The sequence below is a fragment of the Syngnathus leptorhynchus genome, chromosome 5 (assembly GCF_054491065.1).
Source record: "Syngnathus leptorhynchus isolate UIUO chromosome 5, UIUO_Slep, whole genome shotgun sequence".
Lineage (NCBI taxonomy): Eukaryota > Metazoa > Chordata > Actinopteri > Syngnathiformes > Syngnathidae > Syngnathus > Syngnathus leptorhynchus.
This window is the reverse complement of record NC_141199.1, coordinates 9,710,137-9,724,410: the sequence shown is the minus strand read 5'-3', so window position 1 is coordinate 9,724,410 and position 14,274 is coordinate 9,710,137. Positions and strand designations below refer to the sequence as shown.

General features: G+C 38.4%; 2 protein-coding genes across 2 annotated transcripts; both read right to left on the bottom strand.

Annotated features, from left to right (window-relative positions):
* Positions 1 to 242: 242 nt before the first annotated feature.
* Positions 243 to 5,755, bottom strand: LOC147056798 (uncharacterized). The gene is made up of 13 exons (XM_085911603.1): positions 5,640 to 5,755; positions 5,203 to 5,517; positions 4,778 to 4,855; positions 4,447 to 4,488; positions 3,990 to 4,120; positions 3,463 to 3,667; positions 2,846 to 2,883; positions 2,726 to 2,768; positions 2,308 to 2,619; positions 1,884 to 1,961; positions 1,498 to 1,551; positions 1,301 to 1,408; positions 243 to 1,195 (listed from the first exon to the last, which is right to left on the bottom strand). Exons 1-13 carry the CDS (start codon positions 5,677 to 5,679, stop codon positions 933 to 935), a joined length of 1,707 nt encoding a protein of 568 aa, XP_085767729.1. The 5' UTR covers positions 5,680 to 5,755; the 3' UTR covers positions 243 to 932.
* A 5,257-nt stretch (positions 5,756 to 11,012) lies between these two features.
* dnajb1b (DnaJ heat shock protein family (Hsp40) member B1b) lies at positions 11,013 to 14,066 on the bottom strand. The gene is made up of 3 exons (XM_085912873.1): positions 13,454 to 14,066; positions 11,664 to 12,262; positions 11,013 to 11,569 (listed from the first exon to the last, which is right to left on the bottom strand). Exons 1-3 carry the CDS (start codon positions 13,662 to 13,664, stop codon positions 11,336 to 11,338), a joined length of 1,044 nt encoding a protein of 347 aa, XP_085768999.1. The 5' UTR covers positions 13,665 to 14,066; the 3' UTR covers positions 11,013 to 11,335.
* Between the last annotated feature and the right edge of the window lie 208 nt (positions 14,067 to 14,274).

The window sequence follows — 14,274 nt, the reverse complement described above, 5'->3', positions numbered from 1 at the left end:
TCAGTCAGAATCGACAGAGATGTTCCAAGATGTGTTTAAAAAGCACCGTGGACGGAAAATTGGTGAACTTGTAATGTCACAGGAATTTAAAATGGTCTCAAAACGTGTTGTTGCACAGATATATAACAGAAAATATAACAACCAAATTGCCGTTACTCCGTAGAAGATGACGTTGACCAAGACGTCACACAAGTTCACGTTTTATTTTTTGGTCAAATTTCTCATAAATGGTCTCAGTCCGGCCACCAGAGGGCGTAAAAGACCTAACAACGGTGCTGTAAAATTTTTGTAATGCAAATTGAGCGACTTGAATAAAAGGGTTGGAAACACTGAGCTCAACGTTTGATTTTATATTAAAAAAGAAAATCAAAAGTTCCTCCTTCACTGTCTTAAACCAAATCACACTTGCTTTTTCATGATGCTTTTAATTGTTTTCAGTGATTGTACTCATGTATCGCTGAGCACCAGCAAACTACTTTTGTTTCCCATCACTTTGAACAAAAACACTGTAATTGAAACATTTGAACTCAACAGCAAAATCATCACCGGTTAACAATAAAATAAAAACAAGATTACCTGTCATGATGATGTAGACAAAAACTTGACTGCCATTTCTTTCATTTATTCCAATTAATAAATAGCTATTTTATCTATCCTTTGTAATATTATCTAAAGTTCTAAACTGTACGACAATCTGTTGTATTCTCTGTTTAAACACCAAACTTGTAACGCCTGCATGATTTTTTAAAATAAGGATGTGACACCTGCGGTTGAAACGGAAATACAGGGTGTTAAAAAACAAAAAAAAATAAAATAAAATCTTTATACTGTTTCAAATCAGTATAAAGCATGTTGTTTAGTTATTTTATCTAAACTTTTTCCAATCATAACATGTTCATGAGATTTCTTCAGAGTTGGGACGTGCACCGCGCTCAGACATTGCAGTACACTGATTCAGATTCATTTGTGACGAGAATGGTGGAGTACGTCACGTTTGGAGACTGTTTCGAGACCTGGCTGCTGTCCATGTGGCTGTGGCTGACAGTGGAATAGAACAGACTGTCTGGGGGAATCAGGGAATCACCATATTTGCTGCTATCCTGGCTTTGAGCTGTAGATGACGGCAGGGCATCAGATGATTTGATCTTTTCTTCTGAAACTGTTGCATACGTCGGGCTCTCGTCCATTGCTTTTTCTGTGAAAAATTACACTTGCATTATTTTAAACTGTCTCATGTTAATTTCCATTTCATCCTTCTAAAGAACAACTCATATGAGTCGTCGCTCTATGTTATACATACCAGAATATGTGCTAATCTTCCTTTTTTGCTTTTTGAAGTATATGAGAAGAACTAATGCCAGTGTGAGTGTGATTACGCCAAGGCTTGCTCCGATGTACAATGGTGTCACTGCAAAGAAACACAAAATCAGTCCACAGAATTCTGTGTTTTACGCATATGGTACTTTTATGTTTAATGGCTAACTAAAAATAACTTACTAGAGGATTGGGTACTTGGACGAAATTGCTCAGTTGGGTTTGTTGTTGCCTTGGCTTGTTTGGGTATAGGAAAGAAAATTGGAAACAAGCACAAAGACCCACAGAAGGAAAACTGGATCTAGTCTATGTGCCTTTTTAATTTACCAGTGCTGTAGCGATCAGGCTCTTTACATATATGATGAAATGTGAAAAAATTGTTTTAAAAATAATATATGATACGTGTATCGTAAACACGTCTATAGATGTGTGTGTGTGTGTGTGTGTTTTTGTGTGTGTGTGTCCTTAAGACTTAACACTTAACAAAGAAACACTAAATCAATTCACAGAACTCTGTGTTTTACGCATATGGTACTTTTGTGTTTGATGGCTAACTAAAAATATCTTACGAGAGGATGGAGTACTTGGACGAAATTGCTCAGTTGGGTTTGTTGTTGGCTTGTCTTGTTTGGGTACCTTTGTTGTTCCTAAAAACATGTAGGAAAGAAAATTGCAGACAAGTACAAAGAACAAATAGGAAAAGATGACGTGTATGGTGTAAAGCAGTCGGCAATATTTGTCGTGATTTTGTGTGGCAGGATTTCTGCTGCCCTCCTCAAAGTTGCTTTGGGCCAAAAAAAAAAGTGATACGGAATGAATGGACAGACAGAAAAGCGGATGGACGGATAGTTTCTGATAGCAATTACACATGGAATTTAGAGTTTCTTTAGTTGGCGTTATGAGGTATAATCTCTCACGTTCCCGCAGTGAAAAATATCTCCTGGTGCAGACTTAATGAAGAGGTCAAGAGTGTCGAGTTCTTCATCCACTCACCTTCTCTGACAGTGAGGACAACTTTTTCGTAATCATCTCGTGCAAATCGTTCCCATCCACACCAATAGGTACCAGCATCCTTCTTTGTCAGCTGAGAGATTTGAACTCTGAATGATTTTCCTTCATCTATTATGCTGTATCTTCCTTTTGAATACCATTTCCTCCCCTTACTTTTTAGTAGGACATCTTCATCATATTTACAGTTTGCCTTGCAGAAGTATTTGATGTTATTAAATAGATCATCATGAGAGCATGTTATAATAATGTTTTCCCCAGATCTTCCTGTGACTTCAGTTTCCGTGTTTGCTGTCCCTGCACCAAACAAAGAGAAGAATCAACTTGTATCACTCACTCATTTTGTAACTTACATTTCAATGGATGAGGACAGTAGAGAAAATCGAAGTGAGCTATTTCTTACCATCCATAAGAAATGCGAGTACAAGGAAAAGTATCTCCATGCTCTCATGAGTTCTTTTTTACATTTAGTCTCTCGAGTTGTTCTTTTTTCTGTTATTGCTTGGTTCCTTTTTCCGATTACTGCACTTCCTCTGTTGACTCTCTCTGCCCCTGAAAACCCTTGATTTGTGAGAAGAAACATGTCAGACCCAGAAAGTTGTGTTTTAAAACAATCAACAGTACTGTAACTTTCCAGGACACAGATACGTACGTGACAATTAAATGACTTGAATGAATGAAAATATACACAAGCACCCACAATAAAATTGATTAAAAATGGAGATAAACAGTTGTGCTATAATATTTTTAATATTTGTACTGGCAGATTGACAAGGCACTGAATTAGGTAAGGAAAATAAATTTCTGGGTAATTATGGTAAAAAAAAAGTCAAATTAGATAATCCAATGAATCATGTTTTCTCTTACCCCACAAAAAAGAACCTAGTCAGCCTCTATGAAACAAACAGTTAAGTTCCAGACCACAAAAGAGTCATTGGTAGGTAGCTATGAAGAAAGTCAGAAATGTGACACTTACAGTTAAGAATTGGAAAGATCCACATTGTACACATATTTCTATCACAGCAGTTTAATGTGTTGTGTTGTGGGTACCAACCATCAAACAACAACCCCAAAAAATAAAAAATGACTAAAAGAGTCAGTGCCCCAGGTGTTTTCCTTTGGGAATTTCTTTTCATGTACATAGATCATGATAGACATGCTCCTCCACTTGACTGAGCTTTAAATTGCAATATTCGCTGATGCCGAGGCAGCCTGTAGTCTCTTGATTCTCCACTGTAGGTTCTTTTGGTGCATCTTCCAAATGAGCGATATACTGCGGACTTGAGGCCTCGCAGTGACCTTCATTTCTAACAGCAGGCATCATCTTCTCGTAGACAGATGACATCTGTTTGATGATTGCATATTTTAGAGTCAAACCTTTTTCACTGAGGGTCACATACACAAACATGTTAAGAATGGCGCGGGCGGGAGGGGCTTCACCTTGTGTTTTTCCAACATGCTAAAACCAATTCAAATGATCATTAAGCATGTTATAATAAATAAATAAATAAATAAATAAATAAATATTTTTAACATCGTTATTAGACTATGCGGCAGGCTAACAATAATATGCAGTGAATGACTCGGGCCAGGGTTTGGGCCCCTCTGCTTTACTTCAGTTCAATTCCAGATAATACCAAGTAATGTATGTTTTAATATGAGCAAACCTCTACATTTTGTTGATGACCTGGGATGACCTGCTGGGCTTTCATAGTCACTAACAAAATGAGTGTATAAAGACACACACATATGGGAACTGCACACATCACTGCAACCACAAGCAGCATCAGGTTAGGTTCTGCAAGAAAGTACAACAACTTGTGTTTAGTGTGAATGAAATCATTTATACGTACAGTAGACTTGAGCTGTGCTAATTGTCTGCTCAACTTAAACGGCAGTGTATTGGAGTGAATTTCAACTTTCTGTACTGTTAGCACCAAACAAAATACATAAAGAATGGATACATAACAATTTTTAAAAAATTATAAAAAAAACAAAAAAAAACGATTTTCTTATCTGAGAAAATGTTGAATTTTTGAACACATTTACAAGCAGCGTGTACATTCAAAATGTGCATGATTTAGCTGTAACAAGAGCACTAGCTGTGTTATGTCTCTTACTTACTGTCCTCTGTGACATTTTCTGGAGTGACCACCGTATCGTTTACTAGAAATGAAAAATATCACAAGCATTAAATGTTCAAATTGATGAACAGTTGACATAATGTCGTGTTTGATCTTGAAGTTGAGCAGCACAAACTATCTAACAGAGATTACGGTCATAGGCATGTGACTTCAAAATAATAGCCCTTCATTGGTATCTACAGCCCCAGCGTGCGTGTGTGTGTGTCCTTAAGACCTAACACTTAACAAAGAAACACAAAATCAGTTCACAGAACTCTGTGTTTTACGCATATGGTACTTTTGTGTTTGATGGCTAACTAAAAATATCTTACGAGAGGATGGAGTACTTGGACGAAATTGCTCAGTTGGGTTTGTTGTTGGCTTGTCTTGTTTGGGTACCTTTATTGTTCCTAAAGACATATAGGAAAAAAAAAATGCAGACAAGCATAAAGCACAAATAGAAAAAGATGACGTGTATGGTGTAAAGCAGTCAGCAAGATTTGTCGTGATTTTGTGTGGCAGGATTTCTGCTGCCCTCCTCAAAGTTGCTTTGGGCCAAACAAAAAAGTGATACGGAATGAATGGACGGACAGAAAAGCGGATGGACGGATAGTTTCTGATAGCAATTACACATGAAATTTAGAGTTTCTTTAGTTGGCGTTATGAGGTATAATCTCTCACGTTCCCGCAGTGAAAAATATCTCCTGGTGCAGACTTAATGAAGAGGTCAAGAGTGTCGAGTTCTTCATCCACTCACCTTCTCTGACAGTGAGGACAACTTTTTCATAAACATCTGTTGTAATTGATCGTTCCCATCCACACCAATAGGTACCAGCATCCTTCTTTGTCAGCTGAGAGATTTGAACTCTGAAAGATTTTCCTTCATCTATTATGCTGTATCTTCCTTTTGAATACCATTTCCTCCCCTTACTTTTTAGTAGGACATCTTCATCATATTTACAGTTTGCCTTGCAGAAGTATTTGATGTTATTAAATAGATCATCATGAGAGCATGTTATAATAATGTTTTCCCCAGATCTTCCTGTGACTTCAGTTTCCGTGTTTGCTGTCCCTGCACCAAACAAAGAGAAGAATCAACTTGTATCACTCACTTATTTTGTAACTTACATTTCAATGGATGAGGACAGTAGAGAAAATCAACAATAAAGACAATCAAAGTGAGCTATTTCTTACCATGCATAAGAAATGCGAGTACAAAGAAAAGTATCTCCATGCTCTCATGGGTTCTTTTTTACCTTTAGACTCTCTTGATCAGTTTTTTTATTTCTACTGTTGTTGCTTGGTTCCTTTTTCCAATGACTACTGCACTTCCTCTGTTAATTCTCTCTGCCCCTGAAAAGCCTTGACTTATGAAAAGAAACATGTCAGATAACAGAAAGGTGTTTATTAAAACAATCAACAGTACTGTAACTTTCCCGGACACAGATACATGAGAATTAAATGACTTGAACGAATGAAAATATACACGCGCCCCTACAACAAAATTGTTTCAAAATGGAGATAAACAGCTGTGCTTTAATGTTTTTAATATTTGTCCTGACAGAATGTCTGACAGTTTGGAAGATTGACAAAACACTGAATTAGGTAAGGAAAAAAAAGTGAAAAAAAAAGTGAAAGTCAAATTAGATAACCCAATGAATCGAGCAGCATCTCACAACAAAGCTACCGTATTTTCCTGGACTATAAGGCACACCGGGCTTTCAATGAATGGCCCATTTTAAAACGTTGTCCTTATATAAGGCGCACCGGACTATAAGGCGTACCATTAATGCATCATGTCAGATTTTTAATCCAAATCAAATCATTCTCCATTTTATCTTTTTTATTTCAACTTCAGATGCAACAAATTACTTTATAATCACAAAATAATGATCCATAGTCTTTTTGATTCATGATTCATAGTCTTCAGCGGGCCACTTATGATTGATTTCATGACACAATGCTTCGGGCCAGTTTAAATTTTGGAATTTGGTCCATATATAAGGTGCACCGAACTATAAGGCACACCATCAGCTTTTGAAAAAAATTGTGTTTTTTAGGTGCGCCTTATAGTCCGGAAAATACGGTATATGAATTGCAGCCCTTGTGAAAATACTGTATCCTGATTATCAAATAAGCCTGCATAAGATAAAAGATGGTGTAATATTCTTGCAAAATGAAACAACAACCATGCATCAAAAATACAGCATATTAAAAAATGGTTGTTTAAAGAATATATAGTACTACTTCTCTGATGTTCTATTTTTAAAACTGTGTATGCCTCACTGAAAATGGGACCATGTGTTGCACCCTCAAAGAGAAAGATGCATAACACTGGCGTTCTTCCTTTCGGGAACTTTACTTTCCCAGGTTGTTGAAGGTTACGTGAAGCATTTTTCCATTGTACATACTCAGTAGCTTTTTTTTCTCTCTCTTTTTTTCTGTCACCTTCCTGTTACCTTCTTGAACTCACACTCTGGTGGTGGTGGTGATAAACGACATTCTGTAGCTACAGATGAACACAATGATCCATGACTCGCATGACTCGGACAGGGCGGGAATTGGCAACATTTAATAACGCCTACTTGCAATACCTGCATGAAGTCAACCATCCATTGAGTTAACAAGACTGTTGTATTTTTGACACACTTTTTTTCACCACTATGAAGACCATCGCAAGGAGAGGCAACTGAGAAGATCTTTTTCATGTTTATAGCGCCCTCAACTGGCTTATATTTCATGGTGCAGTCTGATCCTAAAAGGACTCAATTTTGTTGTCATATGTTTCACAGAGAAGCTATTTCACTGTCTCAAATTATTTCCCATGCTTCTAATCAGATAGTGCTAAATGGCAGCCCTGTACTGCTCATAGCCCTTTAGGGATAATAGTTCCATGACTTGTCATTGATAGTCCTCAATTTATTATTTATTATTATTGTTATTTATTCACATTTGACTCACAATTGCATCAATACCAAAGTGTCAGAACTATTACTATGACTTAGAAACTATTACTATGACTTAGAAATTAAACCATTGCTCTTCATTTCTTTGTACTTTGTATTACATATAAACAAATTATCTCTAGTTTAAGATGTTAGCAAGGCATCTTGATCACAAGTTAGCATTGTCATTTATCGTAGTCAGTGCTGAGGAAAGGAAAGACAAAAAAGACAAACCTATAAAAAACAATTCCAGTCTAGGTTTTCCTCATCTGGCTGGCGCAGTGGAAGATGTGGCAAGCGAGCAAGGATTCTGCCCATTGCTTTGCCGGCCACCAGCTGATTGAACGCGATGCGGCCTTACTGGTGACATTCCCGCGACCTGTGTACGAGAGACATGGTTGAGTAACCTTTGAGGAAACATCAGCAAACCTTTTTGTTTTGTTTCAAAGTCACACTCACATCTTCTTTGTTTGCGCCTGCTCTGTTCTGAGCTTCTGAAAGAAACATTTGGCAAGGCTGAGCATGGGTACAATGCTGTTTTGTTACATTTGTGTGTGTGTGTCTCACCTGCACTACTTTTCCAGTTCCTATAGAACATCAGCGGAATAATGGCGCAAACCAGAAGAGCCAGGCTAATAGACACAATGATGACCACAGTGGTGTCTGTGAACATGACAGATTTTAGCATGAATACAGTTGACAACAAACCATAAATCTGGCCATACGTCATGTGATGCATTCCATAAACATCATTATGCTTGCACAAGGTCTGTTCATATGAATAACCTCCAAGAAATCTTCTGAACTGCATGTTCTTATCAGGCTCATGGATAAGCTGGAGCTCATCCCATCTGATTTCGGGTGAAACGTGTTGACTGGTTGTCAGTCTTTGTCGGTAAAATTTAAACATGACTATGCATTTATTCATTTATTTATTTATTTATTTATTTATTTATTTATGGGGCTACTGGCAGTTAATGCAAACTGAATGCTAACTACACAAGCGTACTGTCTCCATTCAACCCTTTTTTTTTTTTTTTTTTTGAGGTGGCTTGTAGAAACCGCAAACCGGACAGGTACTTATAGTATACTGTAAGTGTTGAATCATGTCACAGACACATAGGAAGGAAATTGTGATCGGAACCTGAGAGTTTGGTTGTTGCTGTCTGGTCGGTCTGCACTTCAGAAGTGGGCATTGCTGATGCTGCAGGCAATCTCACAGTGCTGGATGGAATGCTTTCTGTAAGCATCTGTGGACTTGCAGAGGGGGGAGATCCAGGAGGAAGCGCTGACACTTTAAGACAACAATTGTATACAGTAATCCCTCGCTATATCATTATTCACCTTTCGCGGCCTCGCTGGTTCACAGATTTTTTTTTACAGTGCATTGTGTTACGGCTTCAGAAGAATAAGACACCACAGAGCGGAAGCACAGTCAGAGGCGCAGTGAAATTCTCGAGAGTCACAATTTCTCCTACTATATTGTACGTACTTCATATTGATGATTAAAATTATTATTTTACTGTAGTTATTTGTAAGAAAAACGAGGGATTACTGTACTTTCACTGTGAGTTCTTATTGTATTACAACTTTTAAGAAAAATGACACTGGGCTTTGTTTTACACTCACATCTTATTTAATAAGTAATCTATTGCGTATAATTAGAAAACGTTTTAGAACTAAGCGTTTATTCAAGTAAAGTTAAATGTAGAGTGTTTTTGCTTCACTTATTCTTTTTGAATCGGGGATCTTTGCTTTCAAAAAATTCACCAAAGTGACAAATACAGTCATATGTATGTGCATAAAGTATTTTGGTATACTTTATAAACCTTGCACAGCCACGCCTCTACAACAATAATAACAATCCCATAAAAACATTAGTTTTTTTTTCCAGCAGTATGCTGCTGTATTTAACAACCAAATGCTATCATTGTGTAAATAAAACACAAGTAATTTCATTTTTTCAGCATAGCTCTCATTGAGTTAAACTTTGGGGAATACAGGTGTAGATTTCTGGTGCGCAAATACCTGCTAAGTAAATATAGCTATATATGTGTGAGTTCAAAATTTGTAATAGCAAACAAAACTAGCCTTTTCTTAATGAAAAAAAGAATGAAAAAAGAAATTCGGAACTCACCTGAGATGCAGTAAAACATGACAACATGAAAAATGTCCATCCTTTTGCAAAAGGAATGCTGAAATGATGGAGACCGAGAACTCAACTGATTCACTCAACACATGAGTGCCTGGTTAAAAAAAAAAGCTACAAAGATTTCACTGTTTTAGATTTGTTGTAGTTTATGATGATGACTCTACAGTAGGAGCAGTCAGGTTGTCTCTTCTCCTCCTTTATCTGTGGCTCAATCTGCCCATGACTATCTTCCGGCCTCAACATGAGTGTTTGCAACCATTGTTTTAGAAGAGGGGTGTGTCCTTGGTGCATCACCCACACAAAAGGCTGGGAGGCTCAAAACAGCTGTCTGCTGACTGTATCACGGGTATCCAATTATTCTTGGAAAATATTGTTACATACATGTTTCTCGTGACTATTCAAATCAAGCCATTTTGTAACCATTTTGTCCATTGTCCAACAAGCAGCTTTTATTTGTCACGACTTCCGTTCTGGCATTCGCTAATAGTGGTTCACATTGTTAACTAGTTTAAATTTAGGGACAGGATTGAAATATTGAGACACAGCAAAGGCGCAAAGGACTGTAAGTTATGGTCAAGGCAAAGCGCTACATATGCGTTTTAGTAATGACCAAATCACCTGCTTTCTGACTTTGGAGACGTGATGTTTGCAAGCTGAGCCCTTCAGCATTGTGATGCAGTTGACAGCAAGTGGCAAAATGGTCACCCCGAGATGGATCAAACCAGGTGGATTTTGCTACTTCATCCTTTTTCAACATATGAAATATTAATCACAATGTGTACCATGTTTACGTAAGACTAGCGAGGCCACACAGAACAAACTGTTCTGAGATTCTCATGGAAATTGATTGCATTGTGCGCATGAAATATGTTCCAACAAATATTCATGAGAATCACACAAAGGATACTGTGTATAGTATAATGTTTACAGAAATGCATTTGCCTGCAAAAGTGATTGTGAGCTGGTACAATGAGTTGATATGCTGGGGGAATCATGACATAACTGTTTTCAACAAATACTAAGAGCACAAAAGGTCACCAGTAACTTAATTCATTGTCCCTAATTGTTTAAAACAAAGACTTGCCTCACATGCACAAACAGAAAAGGTAGGCTAAAACAATTCCAGGTGGAGCAACACAAGCTGTCAACTTGTGACTTTTCAAATTATGTCAAATCTTTTTAACAAAAGGTGCAAACATTTGTTGATAGTCATATTTACAAGTAATATTTATTTGATCATACTTTTAATATATCCTTTCTTGGGAGCGTGAATTGATGGAGTTTTCAGTTTTAGTAGGAGTTGCAGTTTTAACTGATTTTCTTAAATGTCATTGTTTTAACAAACTGGACCGACTTTATGTGGGTGAATCGCAATTTTTTCAATTTTTTTTTTTAAGGTATCTTGTTTGAGCCCATGCATGCAAGCTTCTTTGCCTTGTCAACAGATCAGTAATCCTCATCATACACAAATCAAATTATTACTTTTTATTGCTCTTAACACAACACTAAGCTTCAGAAACCTTACAAACAAACGTTTCAGCAAAATATAATCCTCTCATTTATAGAATTTAACACTCAACAATATTGGCTATATATACAATTTAGCCTGTAGCATTGTACAGTTTCTAACGAGGCATTTACAATATGGGCATTTATAAATGGGCCTCCCATATGTATGGTGTGACAACAGTGCACAACATTGTCTCACACATGATGCTATATAAAAAATAAAATACAATTGGCATCTTAAGGATGGGTTTTGGTGTTATTTGCCAGAGTCCAGTTTGGCATCTTTATGACCGAGGCAGAACTTGGGCGATGGTGTCCCGAGCGCTTTGACTGAGCCGCTCGGGGAACTTGACCTCATATTCCACTATCAGGTCACCTCTACGATCGGGGCGCTTGGGATACGGCAGCCCCTCACCGCTGATGCGCCTCTTCATCCCGGGCTGCACCACATCGGTTGACGTCACTGTGACGACTCGGCCTTCCAGCGTAGGCGCGTTGACTGTGCAGCCGCATAAGGCCTGGAAACAGAAGCAACATGCACGCCAGTGAAACAGATCAAGAAGAACCTTCATTTCCAGCACACTGAAAAGGTGTGTTGGCTTTTGAACTTACATCTCTGAGTGAGATCTTGGCTGTGTAAACAATGTCGGAGTTGTCACGCTTGAACACAGCATGCGGTTTGTCCTTGAGCACGAAGACCACATCTGCTGGAATGTTTGTCGGCGTTTCATCCCCCTCTTTGGGAAACGTGATTTTAGTTCCTTCCTTCCATCCCTTCTTTATCTGCACCTCGAGGATTTTATCTTCTTTCCTCAGCGTTCGCCCGTCGGGATTCAGCCTTTTGCGAGAGATCTTCATTTTCTTCGTGCAACCAGACAGCACTTCTTCCAAGGACACCCGCAGCTCATGAACCACAGGGGGGTCTTGTTGTTTCTTCACAACACTACTGTGACCACCAAACCCTCCCATATTGGAGCTGAAGGAACGGGGGAAGCCGCCACCACCCATTCCAAACCGTGCAAAACCATCGTCAGTGTCCATATCCTCATCCATGCCGCCATTGCGCCCACCAAAGAATTGCTCAAATGGATTTCGTCCTCCAAAAAACTCTGAAAAGATGACATGTGGGTCCCCTTGGAAGGTGTAGCTGAAATTGCCTGGGCCGCCACCACCACCACCACCACCACCCGCGGGTCCGCCTCCTTTCAGACCTGAATAAAATAGGGTAAAACAAAATAAATATGAATGGAAAAATTGTGGTGAGTGTTGTTTTGCGTTACCTTTACATGCACAATTTTACTCAAATATATTATTGTCTGTTTGAATTTTCAATTGGGAGTTATTAGTCATGAGCCTGATGCCTGTAAACACTAGCTATGTTTACATGGATACATTAATTTGGATTAAAAACCAGAAAAATGATTTCTTCAAAACTGTGATGGCAAGTTCTAATCGGGTCAATATTTCTAATGTCCATGAAAACAATGCAATCAATCATAATTTTAATCTGAACTCTGATCAGATTAAATACATTTGTCCATTGTAAACGTAGCCAGAGATTCTTGAGGCAATATCTAAATCACAAGATGGACCGAATGTCCGAAAACCCAAGTCCACTATGTATAGACAGAACGACCTGTGGCTTAATAAACAATATCATTCAGCAATTGCCTTCCTTATATAGACTGACGCTGCCAATTTGTCAAAAAGCAAATAGTGGACTATGAGACACTTTTTTTCCCCCTATGACTGCTATTCAGGTATGACCTGTATATAATTTAAAAAAAAAGTAGCGCCCCAAATTCCCACTGCCCAGCTGTATTCTTGAAATAAAACAAGGAAAAAAAGTCAATAATGGTGGAAATAGCACATTAAATTGTATTCATAAAATACATGTGACATTTTACATTAATTGAAGATTAGACCCATTCCCGAGACTTTGCTGTGTATGTAGTTGCCATGGTAACGTTGACCCATGAAGACGTTTCTCTTAAATCACAAATTCAAAACAATAAATAATCCAAAACATTACTGTTCTGGCCAACTCAACTGTTTACATTCATGGCCCACATTCCAATCGAATTTAGATCACTCAATTTACTATCCCGAATATTAAAGGGCATGACGCGAGACTTAAATTAAGAAGACACGTCACTTCCGCGTCGCATATTATTTCAACCGAATTCCGACAACTCAAGTAAAGGACTTCCGTAAAGTTTATGCTTTAAGAGGCTCGCTTTTGTTTCTAGACCCATACACAAAGTTTGACAACCAATTTTAAAGCGAGTGTGTATTAATAAGCAAACGGGACGACGTTTGTTGGCTGCTACCGTCAAAAGTGGGCCACCAAAGAAAACAAAATCGTCGCTATTTCCAATGACAAAAAATGAACACACGCTTACCTTCTTCCCCAAAGCGATCGTAAATGTCCTTTTTCTTTGGGTCACTCAGGACATCGTAAGCTTCGGCGATTTCCTTAAATTTATCTTCAGCTCCCGGTGACTTATTCTTGTCGGGGTGGTAACGCAGAGCTTGCTTACGATAAGCTTTCTTGATGTCATCCTCAGAAGCGTCTTTCTTAATACCCAAAATGTCGTAGTAGTCTTTCCCCATTCTTCCCCTCTCGGCTGTCAGCCTGTCACTCGTTTAAATGCAAACGTTCTCTTCCCTCGTCTAACGTGCGATCTCGATTCAGCGACACGCCCGAAACCCGTGTCAATATAAACCGTGTGGAAACTTCCAGAGATTTCCATAACAAGCCAGTCCGATCTCCACTGTCGCGAGTCCGGCGACTGAAGTAAGCCACGCCCCCCCTAAGCGTCACTACGTGATGCCTTCAATTACAGTCAGAAATATTCCAGTACAGTAAAGCGCTATCACCTTTTTAGTCTTGTCCATAAAGCAAGCTATTTTTAAAGTAGCGTGTGCTAGTTCTTATTGCACAGCCAACATTGAGCATTATGACTTGAATAAGCTATGTAAAAACACATACGCAACACTCTAGACCAGTTGTTCCTTCTCAGTCAAACGTCAAAGCAAAGTGCTGACTTGAACATTTGTTTCTGAGGTGTGGCCCAGATTTTTGCAAACTTGTGGGGAGGTATGTACTGAAGTCGTTACTCAGGTTTTGAAGAGAGAAAATCCAGTCATTTCTTGATGCCATTTTTTGAGGTGGGGTGAAGTAACATTTACAACACTTCATCAGGTTTTCTTCCAAATCCAT